At 46.6% G+C, this 17,795-nt stretch overlaps 1 protein-coding gene across 6 annotated transcripts; it reads left to right on the top strand.

The window, feature by feature from the left end:
* Positions 1–3,197: 3,197 nt before the first annotated feature.
* Positions 3,198–15,095, top strand: LOC120906137. 6 transcript variants are annotated; one of them, XM_040317608.1, is made up of 4 exons: positions 3,198–3,264; positions 4,595–4,769; positions 7,282–7,729; positions 9,785–15,095. In XM_040317608.1, the coding sequence occupies exons 2-4, from the start codon at positions 4,766–4,768 to the stop codon at positions 11,016–11,018; spliced, it is 1,686 nt and encodes a 561-aa protein (XP_040173542.1). In that variant the 5' UTR covers positions 3,198–3,264; positions 4,595–4,765; the 3' UTR covers positions 11,019–15,095. The 6 variants fall into 6 exon arrangements, with proteins under 6 accessions (XP_040173542.1, XP_040173544.1, XP_040173543.1 ...); XM_040317610.1 differs by lacking the exon at positions 3,198–3,264 and adding an exon at positions 3,350–3,588; XM_040317609.1 differs by lacking the exon at positions 3,198–3,264 and adding an exon at positions 3,595–3,843.
* Positions 15,096–17,795: the final 2,700 nt, after the last annotated feature.

Here is a 17,795-nt window from a genome sequence, read left to right as displayed (position 1 = left end):
CCCTGGTGATGATGATGGGCGACAAATTCCCAAATTTACCATTTGCTGAAATTCCACATGCGCGATTTTTCGCTTTTGCGGGTCAAGGCGACGTGGCTTCGCAAAAGGCAAAGGGCCTTTGGTTTCAATATAATGAAACACATTATGACATACTGGCTTTCTGTAGTCCGGTGGTTCTACCAAAGATGGAAACTGGTGTAGAACTCGTCCGAAGTCTCCTGCTTCAAGTACAAAATGTTTAGGGGAAGGAGTATCCACAAGTGCCAATGATCCTATGATCGCTAAATTAGTGGTCGAATCAATTAGCTTACGCCCTTTGATATCCACTAGTATTCCGGTTTTGTATAAAAAATCCGCTCCTATTATAGGACGATTTACGGATGCTATGATAAAAATATGGGTAAAAACTCTTTTGAAACCTAAACTTACTTGAATCAGCTTTGTGCCATACGTCACTATGGTACTTCCGTTGGCTGCTTGCAAAACTAAGTCTGTAGGTTTATAAGCTTTACCAGCTAAATGAAATGGAATGACGGATACATCAGCCCCTGTGTCCACTAAAAGGTAAATGATGTCATCATATCATTTACGAACAAACGAGGAGAGGTACTATATGCTCTAGGGAGATCCGCCAACTCCCGTGAGCTTCTTAGTTTTTTCTTCCTCTGAGTGTTTGACTCGTGTTGTGGAAAAATTACAGGGCTTAACACACTTGGTTGCTCCGTTACCGTATCTGTAATGATACCAACAAAATGGTTTCCTATCACGAGATGGACTTTGGAAATTTCTTCGTTCTCTAGAGAAGCTGCGTCTATGATCACGATGTTGTCGTTGGGAAAGATTTGACATCTTCTTGATCATGTCGCGTAGTTCGCTTATTTCACGCCGGATTTCATCAGACGCTGAATCGCATGTAACTCTAGCACGAGTATTCACTTCGGATAGTCCACTAGATTGTGTGCATTCCCATAACCTGTCTGCTATCCGCAATTGCTCAGCGTGATCTTTTGTATCAACTGCAACTAAGGCTACCTCAATCGATTTAGGCAGTCTTGACTTCCACAATTTCCTCACAAGAGTTACGGAAAGATCGGTAGAATCCCCAGCTATCTGTAGCATGTATCGATAGAAATCTGATGGAGTTCTATCTCCTATCTCAACATGATATAACAATTTTGACAATCGTGTTTCCTCACTACTTGTCAACCGTTTTAAAATTTCTCCCTTTAAGTGAGAGTATGGTTTTACCGGGTCAGGACTTTTCACAATGTCCAGCACCTTAGCTAATACTTCCTTGGACATTGCAGCGATCAAATATGTGTATTGCGTGCGCTCCCGTGAAATTTTTGAAAGCTCAAATTCCGCTTCTGCTTGAGCGAACCAAACCTCTGGAACGTCCTCCCAAAAGTTGGTAACTTCGTAGATATACGCTCTACCCCCAGGGGGAGGATCGCCCGGTGCCGACACCTTTGTCGTTCCTGCCGAACTTGAACTCTCCTCACCCTTTCCTTCGGCACCAGCTTTCAAAGACATCACTCTGTGGTTTACAAAACCAATACAAAGAAATCTAATCTAATGTTTTCTAATTCACTACACGCACTTAAATTTTTAAACGTACCAAGGATAAAAATGACCTATAATACTGATCGCAAAATTCAGTTCAATAAATACAAGGTTTTTATAAAATGCAAGGAAAAATTCAAAACGCGTAGTATTTCAGTATAATTTATAACGAAGAAAATGTGAAAAAAAAATACTGCGCTAAATTGTATACGATAAAAATGTACTAATGAAATTGCACGTAAGAAATTGCACGTATTTTCTCGTAAAACTCGTAAAACAACGTTGCACTTAATGAAATATTTACTTATAAACGCACCGAAAAAGAAAAAAAAACACGCGTCGTATAAAACGCATAAAAACACACTGAGTTTCTGGCACAAGTATCACCGAATGAAAAATAATAATAATAATAATAATAAGGAACGGGCTCACCGGTTGTCGATCGATGATCACTGGATACGAGGCCGCTTTCAACACCGCGTGGCTCCGAAAACGCGATGGCGCTACTACTTCCAACACCGCGTGGCTCCAAAAACGCGATGGCGTTACTGCTCCCAAAACCGCGTGGCTCCAAAAACGCGATGGCGTTACTGCTTCCAAAACCGCGTGGCTCCGAATACACGATGGCACTACTGATTCCACGGTGGTGTTTCTGGTCACAAACAGCGACAGTGATGCTCCTTACGGGAAATCGGGTGGCTTCCTCTCTACCCCTTGGTCGTGTGGTTTCCGTGCTTACACGGACACGTTGTCGAACTTGTAGCTCTTGCAGATGAAAAAAACGATGACAATGGGCTCTCCGTGATCACAGTATAAAACGTGATATATGTGATCGTTCTGCTTATCTCGTGACCACAACGCACGGTGGTGGCACTTTGTATCTACTGATGTCAAATGCTGTACGGCTCCGGGAACTATGATGCTGGCCGAAAACCCCAGGGTACTCCTTCAACACAGCGATGACGTGGGCCCGAGAAAAAAATACTCTTACGGGACGTCGTTGGCTCCGAAAACGGAGGGGCTTCAGCAGGGCACTCACGGTGAATAGTAGTCGATCGACCGAACAATCGTGGTTGTGTAATATTATCTTACTGGATACGGCGAAACCACAAATCGCGTCGGTGATAGATTTCTCCTTCACTCCAAAATGCGCTTCAAGCACACGGGATAGCGATGTACCGGGACAATGGATTACGTCGGCGGCAAATACTTAACCGATGACGGCGACGGAGAATGTTCTCCTGGGCGATTGATCACGACAGCAATTTTTCACGTTCCGCGATTTTTATCACGTCGGGGTCACCAATGTAGGGCTTGCGCGATACAATTTATTTTGTTTAACGTGACAATTGCGGCGAGTGAATTACACGTGAACTGTATTGGTCGGCGGTCGAAAGATAAGAGAGCGACGATCGGCGCATCCGATCGCTCGCAAGCTCGAGGACCACGATCGGCGCATCCGATCGCTCCTATTCGTGTCCTATCCTTCGTGTCCTATCCTTCGTATCCTATACTTCGTATTACATCGCTACCTACCTACACTAACTTAATCTTACCACAGTGTGACGCTCGAAAGTGGTGACTTCGGAAACGCAGCCAGGAGCGCAACACCACCAGTGGTGCCGAACACCACAAGGGTTTGCGCGAACGGAGACGCTTCGGCCCGACGGTACAGTGACACGGAGCGCGTCGTCGCATGGGGTAATCCATCCGGCCAGCACACGCAGGGCGTATCGATTGGTCAGCGAAAAGCAACAGAAAAAAAAAAACAAAATCTCAGGCAAGCTTAAACCCGCACCCCAGCGGACGCCAACCGGACCGATCCGAACATTGCAGAAATAGTCTACCCCGGGGGATGGAAAGGGGTTGTGTTGTGCTGGTGGGGCGCGTGAGTAGTGACGAGTGAGGCTAAAAGAAGCAAGCAAGAACAATCACACACGAAGAAGCACACATACAGACGCAGTAGAGTAAGCAAAAAAAAAAGCAGTAAATCCTGAGCATTCATCCTGACTCCTCTGTGATGCTGTGAGTGAAGCAAGGAGAGAGAGAGAGAGTACAGAGCACAGAGAGCGAGAGAGGAACGGGAGGAATAGAAAGGCAGTGCGAGGGAATAGGTGCAAACATGGCCGTGTCTGGTAGGGAGGTAAGGGAGGGCCAAATTCCGACGGGTTTTAAGACGTAGCGGAACAGTTTTGTAACCACTCGGAACTTCGGCAACTCGGATCCATCCACCGCATGTATACGTATCGCTGGAGCAGATTTATATGTATACTGATGCAGGTATCTTGCTTCCGGATGTCCAGTGACAGGGTTTGTGTGTTTCCGTGTATATATGTGTGTGTGTGTGTGTGTGTGTGTGTGTGTGATGTTATCAGTAGAAGTTCAGAAGAACTTGAACAGGGTCTAGAATATCTTTTGGAGGTGATGGCGACAACCAACACAAGAAGACCGCCCAAACAAAGTTCTTGAATTTCTGGGGCGGGGAGAGTGTACGTGCGTGTGTAGTTTTGAGTGCAGTTAGGGTACTCGTTGTTGAATTTCTCACCCGAAGAATTCGACGCCATTGTTTGAAGAATTTGACGAAGAACAAGACACAGGAAAGGGACGCTGTAACTGGTGGGAGCTGATGAAGAACGTGGTCACAAAGCACCTCACAAGTTGGGCCAACATTTGCAGAACACTGTTTCTTTGCCCCCCTCCAAAAATCTTCAAAGCATATTCTGGGAAGCTCCAACAGCTTTCCCTGAATCAAACGTATGACGTCTGATGAAAAAAAGGGCCGGGAAGACACACCTCCAAGGACTAGTAACTGCGTCATGTGTCGCTGTGTCGTATTGATTGCCATCGAACGCGTTTGCACAAACTTTAGCCAGCCTAGACGAGCGAAGATGTTCAGTGCCTCCCTCTCCAGACATTAGGACGGAATCCGCCGGAGCGTCTGCCTAAATCTGCGGGATACTAACTTGTCTCTTTTCTCTTTTTGATTCTACATCTTCGCTCCCCCCCCCTCCCCCTCCAAAAATACACTCAGATCCTCGACTCATCGATCAATTAAGAATCAATCATCGTGATTAACCGATACGCAGTGCGAGTGAAGAGACGCCATAGTGACAGCACAGCAGGCCCACCCAGTGTGCGGTCCAGTACAGTACAGGTTCCTTTGAAAGACGCGCGGCACCATCTTTGACCAAGCGCTGCCAGCATGGGTAAGTACATTAAAGCACTAACGTCGTTAACCCGAGCGCGGGCTGTGGTGCTCGTCCTCCTCCCGCCCAATGCGAAAGGGTACGGGCAGAGCCATCAACACCCTTGCCACCGCCATCTTGCGCGTAGCGAGCCCAAGTACGCAAACCCTCTTTTCCTTTTGCGCGGTGAAGAAGTTGCCGTGCGGACCTAACGAGCTGGTCATGATTTATGTTGTCCTTATTACTGAAAGATGGTGTTGTTGTTGTTGTTATTGTTGGCTGTTACTGCTGTTGGCAGTACCTTGCGGGTATGCACGAAAGCGGTATGACCGTGAACCCAATACTCATCCTATCGCGCCCTTTTGTTCTTTTCTTTCCTTTTCCTTTATGTTTATTTCGTCAACAGTCCGCCCTCGTCCGGTTTTCTCAAACTCTACACTCACCCAACCCCCTCAACTACCGAACAACAAAACCACACACACACAGACAGACATACATGCAGAAACACACAAAAATGGCGAATTGGAATTGGAGCAACTCCTTCGTACGTCCATGCCGTGTTGAGAAAATTCCGCCAGCAAGGGATGTAACACATTCGCAGGCAGGCGAGTGCAAACAGTGCAAACGAAGACCCTTGAGCGTGTATCTCTTCATGATGCGATACACAAACGCACACACACACACATACACACACACACGCACACACACACACACATGTACATAGACGCAGGTTCGTCGTGAGTGTTGGTGCAGAGGAGCTAAACGGTAAGGAAGCTTTGACAATGCCGGAAAAGTGAAGTAGCTTGGGCACCTGACATCATCTGCTTCTCCTCTCGTATGCCAGTAAAGCTTACCTAACCGACAAACGCACCCACTCACACACATACACACACATACACACGCACAGCAGGAAACTTGGTGCGACAACACGCCCGGAGCAGGACTCCTCCATCCTTCAAACGGCAAGCCAAAAAGCAGTGGTCGTGCCGGGCCAGCCCAGCCACTGCCCACACCAGCTCTCGGGAAGGTTTCTGCTCTTATTTTCTACCTTCGTGCACACCTTCGGTTTCATTTTTTGCGATTTCAGTTTGTGTGTGTGTGTGTGCAGTTTTAGAAAATTAATTAGCTACGTAGCAGCATTTGCACCGGCTCGTAGTCTCGCCGTAGCTAGCGCGGCGAGTGCGCTTTCGCAAACACTTTTAGGCAGGTTTGTTTTGTTTCGTTATTCATTTATTTGTTTATTTATTTATTTTTTGTTTGTACAATTCACACCACCGTTTGACTACACAGCCTCACCAATTTGTCTACTTCACACAAACACGCACACACACACACGCACACGCGCATACACACCGGAAGCATCGAAAATCAATTTACGGCTTCGGGTTTTCGGAAGCATCCCGTCCACAAATTTTTGCACCGTTCTATATTTACCAAAAAAAAAAGGCATTCGTAACGGTCCATCCATCAATTACGTAACCGTGCTGCTGGGTTGCAATTTGTTGCGTCGAAAGGAACCTACCTCACTCCACTGGGTTCAATTAGATAACAAGTTTGCATCAGCGCTGCTCCCCGAACCTTCTCATTTTACTTCTTAGTGTAATTGTCTTGCAAAATGTCTTGCAAATGTATGCTTCTACTTCGTCCTTGAACTGCAAGATTATTTATTTCAAAAGCTACACACATTTGCTGACAAAAGTACACATTGGAAACTAGCAAACATGAAACGTAGTTTTACTTAACTTAGTACGTCTTATACACGTTTGGTTTATCGCAAGCTTTGTCTAAACCAAATATAACCTTTGTTAAAGTGTTAAAGACTATCAAAAGTACGCACAAATAATTTGCTAATTCTTGAATATGTAGTTATTGTGGTCACAATCACAAAAATCGTGGAAATTAAATTAACTCTGCAGGAAAGATTGAAACGTCTATGTTCGATTGGAAAGCTGAGAACTGCCAGACAGATGTCACTTTCTATCTCAAAGTGAAGAGAAATAGCTCAAAGTAAAGCAAAAAATCCTTAAAAAATGACTCCATAATGTATGATGTCATCCAGCGAGCGTTACGTAATCTATGGCTGGGCCCCTTAAGCTGTTTCGTAGTGAGTTGTGAGTGATGAGCGCGTATTGAGTGCTTGTGGTTTCGCAGGTGTCAGGGGGGGAGGGGCAGTAATTGGTGCTTTATTTTTGCCCCGCCCCTTTCACCCCTTTCCCCCTCGCCCCCGTTTTTCTCGCTCACTTCCCTTTCCTAGTGGTAATGTAACAAACAAAAAAAAAAGATAATAAAGTACGCTTGCTTTAGATGCACCATTTTTTACTGCTGACAAACTCCCATCGTAGCAAAAGGCTTACTGCTGCCCTACCGACCGCCAGCAGGCATGGTTTTCTATCTCTTTTATTTGCTTTTCGGTTGCAGTCTAGTGCGGTAGTAACGCTTCAGCACGCAGCGACTGGTCGATAGACGTTTCTTCCTATCTAATACTCTGTTCTGTTCCTCCAACCCACACACACACACACACACACATTGCTAGATTCGTTCTTCCGGCTGCGTCGGTCGTCCCACACGCCCGCGTACAGCCAGGGCGGCCAGGAGCCGCTGATCGTGGTGGAGGAGTCGGAAAACAATGAGAAGGAGGAGGAGGCAAGCAATCAGTCGTCCCAGCGCCAAAGCCTGGACATCGAGTCGCCGGAGAATCCGTACTTGCTGTCGCCCTGGCGCGAAACGCGCAAACACTCGCTGCCGACACCGCCCTGCACCAGCGGCATCACCGCCAGCCAGGTGCGCCGCCTGTCCGAGCGGGGCGGCGAAGGGTCGGGCCCGTCGCCCCGCGAGCAAGCCTTCCTGGCGACGCTCTACAGCACGCCGGCCCCGCAGCCGGGCGGCCGGCGCCACTCGGTCGTGACGATCAGCCGCGTGCCGCCCACCATGTTTGGCCGGAACCGCCGGGAGTCGATTGCAGCGCTACCGGCTGGCCAGCGGTAAGTATACTGGGAGTGCGGTTTCAGGACCAGCCCTCCCCTCTTTTGATTGGAGTTTGCCGGGGAGCTAGGTAGTTCAGGTAGATAGGGTCAGAGAAGAGTTGGAGCAGAATTTGAAGTTCTGAGGCTCTACTTGTTAGGCTCTGCTCCCTAACAATAATGTAGGCATTGTTGCGCTGTGAATTAAGTCCTCATCTTACTGTAAAGCAACTCTGTGACTGGTATTCCTCACAGATGTCTTCCCTTTTGATGTGCTGAGTAATTGTTAGTCCGACTCTTGCTTTATAGAACATGGTTTACGTGCGAAATGCCGAATATCTTTGGTACTTCTTTATCAATTTCAACGCTCAATATTGGGTAGTTTGCTGGTCAGATGACCAAATTCAAACGTTTGTTGGTGCGTGTGGTCCTACCATGATTAGATTGGTCGTGGAAAAACAACCTGTGTTTGAACTGATGTCTACAATCCCTCAAATCAAATTATAAGTCAATAACCTCTCCTCTGAGTAGCCAAACAATGCTCCTCCAGCAGGATGAAGTGCCATGCCACACGTACAGCTTACAATAATATGACAGATAGGGTGTGAGTTTGGTGAGTTGGAGCTTTAAGACTAAAGCAACTGAAGCCCTTTTGATTAGTGTTGGGTGAATTTGATTGAGATTGATGAATTCGAATGAATCTTTGAAATGACTCAATGAATCTGAATCTCTGTTGAAACAAATCATGATTCCCAAAGATTCATGAAACTCAAAGATTCACGAATCTCAAAGGATCCATAAATCTCGAAAGACCGTTGCATCTCGAAAGATATTGAATTTCATAAAATTCATAGATCTCGAAAGATTTACGAATCTCTAGAGATTCATACTTCTCCAAAGATTCATATAGCTTGAGATTCTTATTATTCTTCTTGTAGGCGTAACAAACTACGTGGTATTGCCAGCCTACACAGGCTTTCGAGACGGTTCATGCAAGGTTTGAACCCTCAACGGACATGTTTATAAGTCGTGCGAGTTAACCACCCATTGTATGGGATCGAGCAAATTCAATATTTTTAAAATCATACATCTCTAAAGATGCATGATACCCTGGAGATTCTTAATCAGAATCCTTGGAGAGATATATAATCATGCATCTATAGAGAATTATGATTCTTAGGAGAATCGATTCGAGATCCAAACTATTCATTCCTGAAGATTCATATGAACGAATCTCAACGAAGAATTCATAAAACCCAACGCTACTCTAGATATCTAGGAATCAAACGAATTATTCGTGTACTGCAGACTACATATCTGCCGCAAAATTGAAGAGGAATCGAACCAACTCCGGGCTTGTATGGTTCAGTAAGTCTATTTATTCGACCACCAGGCTGGCACTTGCCGCTATGCGATAATCTCCTATATATTCCGACTTCATGGAGCGATTTTCAAGTGATGCTACTGTCTGAGATGTACAGTACAAGAATTATAAGCATTGGCAACAACTTAGTCAGTCATGAGATTCATCCCAAAACCCACGATGACTCTGATGATTATTTGGTATTTTTCATGTATTTCGGATGCCAGACGAGAAGCGACGCACAACTACCTTCTTTGCTGGTCGAAGTTCAAGAGTGAGTTGTTTTATTATTATTCCTTTTTTACGATGGAATAACTCGTTTTCACCGTGAGCTACTGCTGCACGCAGAAAGTGTGAGCCAAAGCAAGGTTTTAAAACGCTCCGTTCCCAGCCGGACACACCTGGAGCTTGCTCCTACAACCGGGGCAACCGGGTTCGGATGTAATTCGATCATCGTGCACCGCTCGAGAATCGAATTTGGCCATGGTATCGATTGATTCGGGCTAGTAATTTGCATCACCAACCATTTACGCTCCCTTGCCCCGTTTGACATTTGCGCCGAAACGCGCTGCTGTGTAAACCTGTTAATTAAGTTTAGTTCAGGGTTAGTGCTGGACCGGTGACTCCCCCCCCCGATTGGTCGATTAAATTACGCCACTAATTACATCTTACATCTTTCCCTCCCGTTGTTTGCTGTCTCGTCGCATTTGCAGCTCGAACGCAAGCTCCCGACGCGAAAGCAATATCGGACCGCCGCCATCGACGGACCACCGAGGTAGTATACACAATTTACAGTTAGATATAATGGATGATATAGTACAGGCTAGAAAAGCGCGCATGAAGCTGTGGAACACGAGCAACGAGCGTGTGTGCGAGGTGCAGACGCTGGACGAGGCCGGCACCGGTTCCAGCTCGCCGATGCGCTACACCAACCGGCGCTACTCGGACTTTGTCGGTACAGCCCTGCCCCCGATACAGTCGTTCCGGCGCGCCTCCGAGATGCCGATATCGCCCTGTGGCGCCCCACTCGTGCCGGGCAGCTCGTTCAACGCGTCGGCCGCCACCGGTGCCACAGCCGCAGCCGCCGCCGCCGCCGCCGCAGCCGCCTCCCCGGGCACCGACGCCGCGTCCCCGAAGCCGAAAACGAAGATGGGTATCGTGTGCACCAACACTGATCTGATATCTCTCTTATCGTCTCTAGCCTCGTCTGCGACAGAGATTAATCGATGTGGCGAGAAAGAGCACCCTAGCCCCCTAGCCTCCCACGCGTTTCCGCTCCGGTCGGCGGCCAGGAGCCCGACGGCGGGCCCGTCCGGTGCAGCCGGCGGCGCCGCCGCCGCCGCCGCCGACCCGCCCAAGAGCAATCTGCAGAAGAATCGCTCCAACAGTTTTGACATTTCGCTCTACCAGAATATCAAGCAGCTGGCGACCGGGGGCGGCAGCGGTGGTGGTGGGTCGGCCGGTCCGCCCGACGGGCTCGTCGAGTCGGGCTGGTTCGTCAAGCGCCACCAGCCGATGGCGCGCCGCAAGTCCGCGTCCCGGTCGCCGAGCGCGACCGTCACGTTCGCGCGCGAAACGTTCGACAAGCTGCGGGAGGCCGGCGCCGGGCCCGCCCACAAGGAGGAACCGAAGCCGAAGCCGAAGGAGTCCCGCTCGCCGCTGAACAAGCTCAAGTGGGACGGCCGGAGCGCGATCGTGGACGCGCGCATGATCGGGCACGCGATCGAGAACTTCATCACCGGCTCGTCCTCGTCGTCCGCGTCGTCGTCGTCCGGTGGCAAGAAGTCGTCCGCCGGCGGGAAGGAGGGCGGGACCGGCCGGTCCACCGCCGGTGCGAAGAAGTCGGTCACCTCCAGCTGGTTCGGCAAGGCGGACGAGGACGAGGACTCGAACGACGCGTGCGACTCGTCGCTCTGCTCCACGCTGAAGGATCTGTTCGTGAAGTAAGGTGGGGCGTGCGGCACCGCACCCACTACCCCGATACACCGATACCCCGCATGCCGGACGCCCGCGAACGGATGAGGCAGCCGTCACACCGGCGCGTTGACCCGGCTGGACCCGCAACAGGGTCGCCAAGGGCCGCTCGCATACGTTCGGGGCACGTTCCGGCACAGATGCCCACCGATTACACGCAAGCTAGCAGTGAGCAGGAGATATAGGTGTGAGTGTGTGTGAATGCGAGTATGTATGAATGATTGTATGTGTGCGTGTGTGTGTGTGAAGAGGACGACAGCAGCGATCGACAGGAGGACGTGGACGGCGCACACAATTAACATTAACCAATCCCACCAATGTTAGCATAGCCTTTTTGGACATCTACCGATATCGTGAACAAGTTTTACTAGGCTAACGGATCTACTTAAGCATGTTCGTACGTTGTGCATTCTCTTAGAGTACTTGTTGTATTTTGTTGTTGTTGTTGTGTCGGTTCACATACAATTTTTCTACGCAAACTCAACACGACTCGCTCATAGCAATACTGTTACCACCGTAGCGCGGTGCACGCGAAAAAATGGGAAGTTGGTACGTTGCCAAATGCAAATTCCTAGCAAGGATCGTACGATTGGTGGCAAGTTTTGTTAGTAAGCTCTAGCACTGTTCCGTTCCGATCTGCTCCATTTCCCATTTATTTATCCTTGCAAAAAAGAGTTCCCTGCAGTAATCCCCAGTTGTTTCTGTCCAATCCCAAAGCATCTCTCGCAATGTCCGTTAAGCCCAAATAAAGTCCTCTCCAAATTCCTTTGCTGGGGAATATTGCCAACAATCACCTACAGATCTTACGATGCTGTGAAATCCCTCCATACCTTAAGGTCTCGCGAATATGCCACGAATTCCCAGATACAGGGATCACGAATGTCTTCAATAAAACATGAAAATGTTAGAAACGTGCTGGGAATATCGCAGCAAAATCTATTTGTTGAAGGTACAACTCTACTTCTCCAATGTCCAAATGTGTGTCGGAACTATGTCTGAAGCATAGTGCAGCAATGTCCGCGATCCGCTAATGACTTTTGAAGTCATCGTGCCCGCTCTGGTTTACTTTCAAAAAGGAATGTTCCACAAATGACTTCAGAGTGCACGAAGATGTTAGGGACGGCTATTTGTTAAGGGTACAACTCTATTTCTCCAATGTCCAAATGTATCTCGGAACTATGTCTGAAGAACACTTCAGCTATTTCCGCAATGCGCTACAGGACATCGTGCCCGCTCTGGTTTACTTCCAGAAACTCCACAGGAATGTTCCACAAATGACTTCAGAGTACACGAAAATGTTAGGAATGTCTAGTTGTTCAGGTACATCTCTATTTCTCCAATGTCCAAATGTATGTCGGAACTATGTCTGAAGAACAGTTCAGCAATGTTCACGATCCGCTTCTCGCCTTTTGAAGTTATCGTGCCCACCAATATCCCAATGTTTTATAATAACTATCAGTACCAGAAAAATCCCGATGTTTCGATGCACTCGCTTCCAAACTATCCATCGCTTCCAAGTTGGAAAGATCGAATGTCCACACTATCCGGACCATTACTTTTCTGCCATGTCTTCAAGTTCCAGTGTATCTAAATAATGGTTCATTAGTCTCTTAGCAGTATCTCACTCATATTCCAAGAATGTCCGGAGAATGTTTAGTTGTTTCTTTGAGCCTCCCTTATTAAAAACGCCCCAAGAATATTTGAAGAATGTCCTCTGGAATGTCTCAATAATGCCTATATAGTATCTTAGCAATATTATAAGAATGTACCGAGAATATTTCGTCTTTTTAGTGAGCTCCCTTACTATCTAACTCCAACACTCCCAAGAATATCTCAAGGATATATCCTAAGAATATCTCAACGGTAACCAACTCTCATTCACATCTAGTGGATATCCCCTAGCATACCCCAACAATATCCTAACACTAACCCAACCATGTCCAATCGTTGCAGTCCAATTCTGGTGCACCTTAAACCACCGGATGCGATTAAAAGCACGATCCCAGCGCCAGATCTTCCTCTTCCTCCATTCCCTCCATCTACCCCCATTCTCCGCCCCATTCCATACCATACTTCCCCGTGCCCAGCTTAGGTTTGGTTTTTGGCCTGTTTTTCCTCGACCGTAAGAGGTACATTCGCAAACAAACGGGTTACGTGAGACTAAAGCAACAGATACTGCGATACTGTAAAACGTTTCGAGAATCCACCACCACCGTACAAACAAAAGTGAGGGAAGAGGGAGGTGGAGCGAGTGAGGGGAGTTGGAGGTACGCCAATGTTTTTGTTTCCCCTCCACCCCCCCCCCCCACCTCCGAGAGCAATTTTGCCCCACCTCACCCAATCCGATCAGACGGTGCAGCTAAGAGACGGGAAGGGTGGGGAGGGGGGAGCGTTCACTGTACAAGGATGTTTACATCTGGTTTTTTGCAAAAGCGTCCTCACAACACTCCTAGAGACTGTAGAAGTACTTTGTAAGTGTCTAAAATGGAAAGCAAAACATTAAAGCCAGAACAGCCCGGAAGACATTGAAATGGCCTCAAGATGGCGCCAGAGGTTCCAGGGGGAGGGGAGGAGTGATTATGCGAGATAATATACACACGGGGCATTACCTGTCACTACCATCTTCTGCAGTCCGTTCCACGCAGGTGTGCTACCTTAGACGTTGCGTCAACCGTTGCGTTGCGCTTCACCTGCGCGACACCTGCGCGACACCGAACACCGACGAAAATGGTAGCGATTGGTGACGCTTTACCGCGAGGGTTAGAGCCACCGCAAAACGGTTAGAGCCACGTATTGATGCCTCCTATGTGCGTATGCAAATCTGTTGTGACCAAATCGGTCTCAATCCTTTTCCTTAAAAAAAAGCATCACCAGAACGGAAGCAGTTAAAAAAGCGCAATTTCGCACTGTGAGCGTAAACAGAGCAAACTAAAATACAAACAAACAAACAAAAAAAGCAACAAAAAAAAACAACTCCCCCGGGAAAAGGTCGTAGCGCGTTCTGACACTTACTAACTAAACAAATATACGAGTTTTACCTTCTTTCTTGGGTGTGATTAAACGTAAGAAACTGCATCTCTTAATCCGACAATCGTGACATAGTTAGCAGAGAGAAAGGTCCCTCGATGTAAAACAAAACCCAGAACAAAACAAAACAAAACAAAAAAAACACACCCACCGGGTGGCAAATTGTGGTTGTTATATAATACTGTAAACAGAAAGATTTGATATTGCTATTTGTATACACGCGTGGCAGTATGATCATGGATCACGCGCACCGTGCCCACCGTGTCTGTCTGTATGTAAGTGTGTGTGTGTGTGTGTATTTAAGATGTTTAAGGGAAAAAGGGGGAGGAAGGAGAGGAGGGGAAGAATGGGAGGGTGGGGAAGAGGGGGCGAAGAGCAGGAAGTGGTAGTGCACAAGCGTTCCGAACAGAGGTTTAACATTAGCAATGCGTGTGTCAATAGACGTTTTTGGAACTACTTTGTTCGTTACAACTTTCTACTACATATCCGGAACCGGTTCCGTGACATATCCAGCAACATATAAAAAGGCAGACAAGAGGAAGAGGAAGAATAAGAAAATGCCCACGTTCCTTTTAGCACAGCATTGATTCCAGTAACCCTGTAAGCGTAACTCGTAGGAACGGACAAAAAAAAAAAACACATATAAACAATTACGACACTTCCTATTGATGTGCGTTGCCGCGTAAAACTAATTCGCCGACCGCGACCCCACTCTTAACAAAAGTGTGTGTGTGTGTGTTTTTTGGTCCCCTCCCTCTCCCACTGCCCCTTTTCGCCAACCACTGAAGAAGCGTGAAGCACGTCGCTGCCGTCGCGCGACAAACGACAAAAACCACCGAAAAAGGCCCCTAAGGCGCTACCACCATTGTGCTGTGAGCGGGCGGGCTAGATAGATAGCGGTTTAGTTTTTGGCTTGCGCAAGAAAAACCCATTGTGCAGCCCCGAGCCCCGAACCGCCTGTATAAATCCGCTCTAACAAAACCAAAAAAAAAAAAAATAACGCCCCCCAAAAACGAGAAACAATCGGAAACTGTACAGCGTATAAAGTTTCAACCAAATCGTGACAATATATCAAACTGAAACGGGGAGGTGATGTTGGGGAGGGGGAGGGAGGAAGAAGAAGAGCACTCACAGCCCCTTCTACCCACCCCCCCTCCCTCCCATCACCCTCCACCCGGCACTGTTCCAAACTTCCGCACGCAACCTAAACCCGAGATGAACGTTCATTTTCTTCCGGAGTATATGCTAGAGGGAGGTGGTGTTTTCTACACTGTTACAATCGCATGTGCGTATGTGTGCGTGTGTATGTGCGTGGAAGAGCGAAGGCATGAGAAAAAAGGAAACTAATTCAACCAAAGCGAGCATTCCAATTGGATCGTAAGCCCGCCAAAAGACAACTAGAAACGAAAGCTGCTTTTGGCGAGACAGTAAGAAAGCAAAAGCAAAGCGAACAGAAGAGAAGCGAAAAAAAAAGTCATCGCAGCACAGCACATTGTAACAGTGCCGTTTGCTGGTGTGAGGGTGTTTTTTGGTATGCCCAGCAAACGTGACGCGTGGCGGATTGAGACAGGATACGTGCAGGACTGCACGAAATCATGCGGGCGGTGCGGAACAGAGCAGAAACATATTTTTAAGCATTTACTGTTAACAATCTTAAACAAACAAAACAAAACAAAAAAGGGTATATTTTTTTGATTCAAGGGTTTTCCTAGTACATTACCAGCGTTTTCCCTCTCGGCGCGCCAGACAGGCAGAAGAAGAAACACTGATTGTTGTTACATTTAGCGTTAAGATCTCTATACAATAAAGCCAGGAAGAAGGAGGGAGGGAAAAGATTAAAAAAAAAGATAACTAGTTGATGAATGTTTACAAAACTTAAAAAATGACACATCATTGTACAACAAAAGCATATATATATAAATAAAGAGCATATACTTATACTTAGTGAAGCGGAGAAAAAAGCAAGAAAGATCGAAGAAACAGCTGATAAGCCGCCCTTACTATGGGGACAGGTACTAATGGAGGCAATGGCATCGAGAGGAGGAGGAAGCTAACAACTCTACTGATTGTTGATAATCCGACATTTTGCAACTCTATGTGATTACGATGTATATCAAGTGGAACCTAAGAGAAGAAAGAAGAACAAAACAAAACTCTCACACACACACACACACACACACACCCAGATACACAATTTATGAATGCTCATGCTCTCTCTCACTCTCTCTCTCGCAGTGGCAACACGCACATGTGTCGCACATTTTGAGCAGCGCATGGAAGTGAGTAAAATAAATAAAACATAAAACATAAAACATAAAACATGAAACGCAAACCAACCCACCCGAAACAGTAAACGCAGCATGCTACAGCGGTAGCTGAAGCGGAACTTGCCAAAGAGTAAGAAGAAGTAGAGAAGAAGAAAAATAAGAAGAAGAAAAGTAAGAAGAAGAAAAAGAAGAGGAGGAAGAATAAGAATAAGAAGAAGCAAAAGAAATCAGAAGAAGAAACACTTCGCGACTAATCAAACCGATCAATAAAAGCAAACAAGCAAAAAAGACCAGAGAGGAGTAGCAACGGCTAAATACAAATCAAACAGCAATCAGCAAATAGTTAAGCATTCAGATAAGCATATATACATAGAACTATAGCTGTATCCTGGCAATTTGATAAAGCAACCAAACAGAAGAAGAAGAAGAAACTGAACAGCGTGTGGACGGGTGGGAAGCGACGCAACTACAGAGAAGTGGAAAAGGAAAAGAACAAACCGAAAACAAAAACAAAACTAAACAAAAACAAAAGCAAAGCAAACGAAGGGTTTAACCATTCTCAATCTCGTAACACTCTATCCAACAATAATTTGAACATAGGAAAGTGCATAATATTATATATATATATATATATATATACATAAATGTGTGTATTTTACCACCGATGATTCGTGTTATGGTTGAATAAAACAATATACTTATTTACCATTATCATATGTTAAAAAAAACGCCCTCCAGACGTTTGGCGATGTTTCCTCACGATCCGATTATCTTGCTCTGCTCTCCCATCATGCTTTTTTTATTATTATATTAACAATACATTAAAAATACTATTTTCATAATAATTCATACGGAAAACACACTCCCACGTGACGATGGGGGTGCTTGGTGGAGGCGCCTGGTGGAAGCGCCTGGTGGAGGCGCCTGGTGGAGACGCCTGCGATGGAGACGCCTGGTAGCTCACGCAACTCATGTAGAATTATGGCACCTCAATTGACAATGGACCCCTTGTAACGAAGTTCCCTTTCAATGATTGTATCATACAACGGGTACAGAGATAAGTGATACGGCCGAACTAGGCCGTTCTTATGAGAAATGTAAAAAAGGGTACAGAGGTACCCCTCATAACGAGTTTTTCCCTTATTACGAGTTTTTGGAATACCGAGCCAATCTGCAAATCCTCAATAAATAGCTCTCTTAACGAGTAAAATCTCGCATGCCGAGTAATATCGTTTGTATTCCTGGCCTAGAAAGCATATGCAAACGTTCGTGCGCTTTTTTTTGTGGAAATGGAAGCTTTATTGTTACCATTTTGGTAGTATATTCAATGTTCAATGTATTTTCTGTATTTTAATACTACTTTTCCCTATCTCGTTTGATATTCTACGGCTTTTATCGCGAAACCAGGTTGGTTTTTTGGCCGCTCTCTATATCCAACGGTGTACTTTTTCGCCCA

Source organism: Anopheles arabiensis, chromosome X, assembly GCF_016920715.1.
Source record: "Anopheles arabiensis isolate DONGOLA chromosome X, AaraD3, whole genome shotgun sequence".
NCBI classification, from domain to species: domain Eukaryota; kingdom Metazoa; phylum Arthropoda; class Insecta; order Diptera; family Culicidae; genus Anopheles; species Anopheles arabiensis.
This window is presented reverse-complemented; position numbering and strand designations above follow the sequence as displayed.

Bases quoted from the DNA above. Each gene is read 5' to 3' on its own strand.
- LOC120906137 (XM_040317608.1), top strand. The intron at 7,730-9,784 runs GTAAGTATACTG...TCGCATTTGCAG, and splicing joins GCGCTACCGGCTGGCCAGCG to CTCGAACGCAAGCTCCCGAC.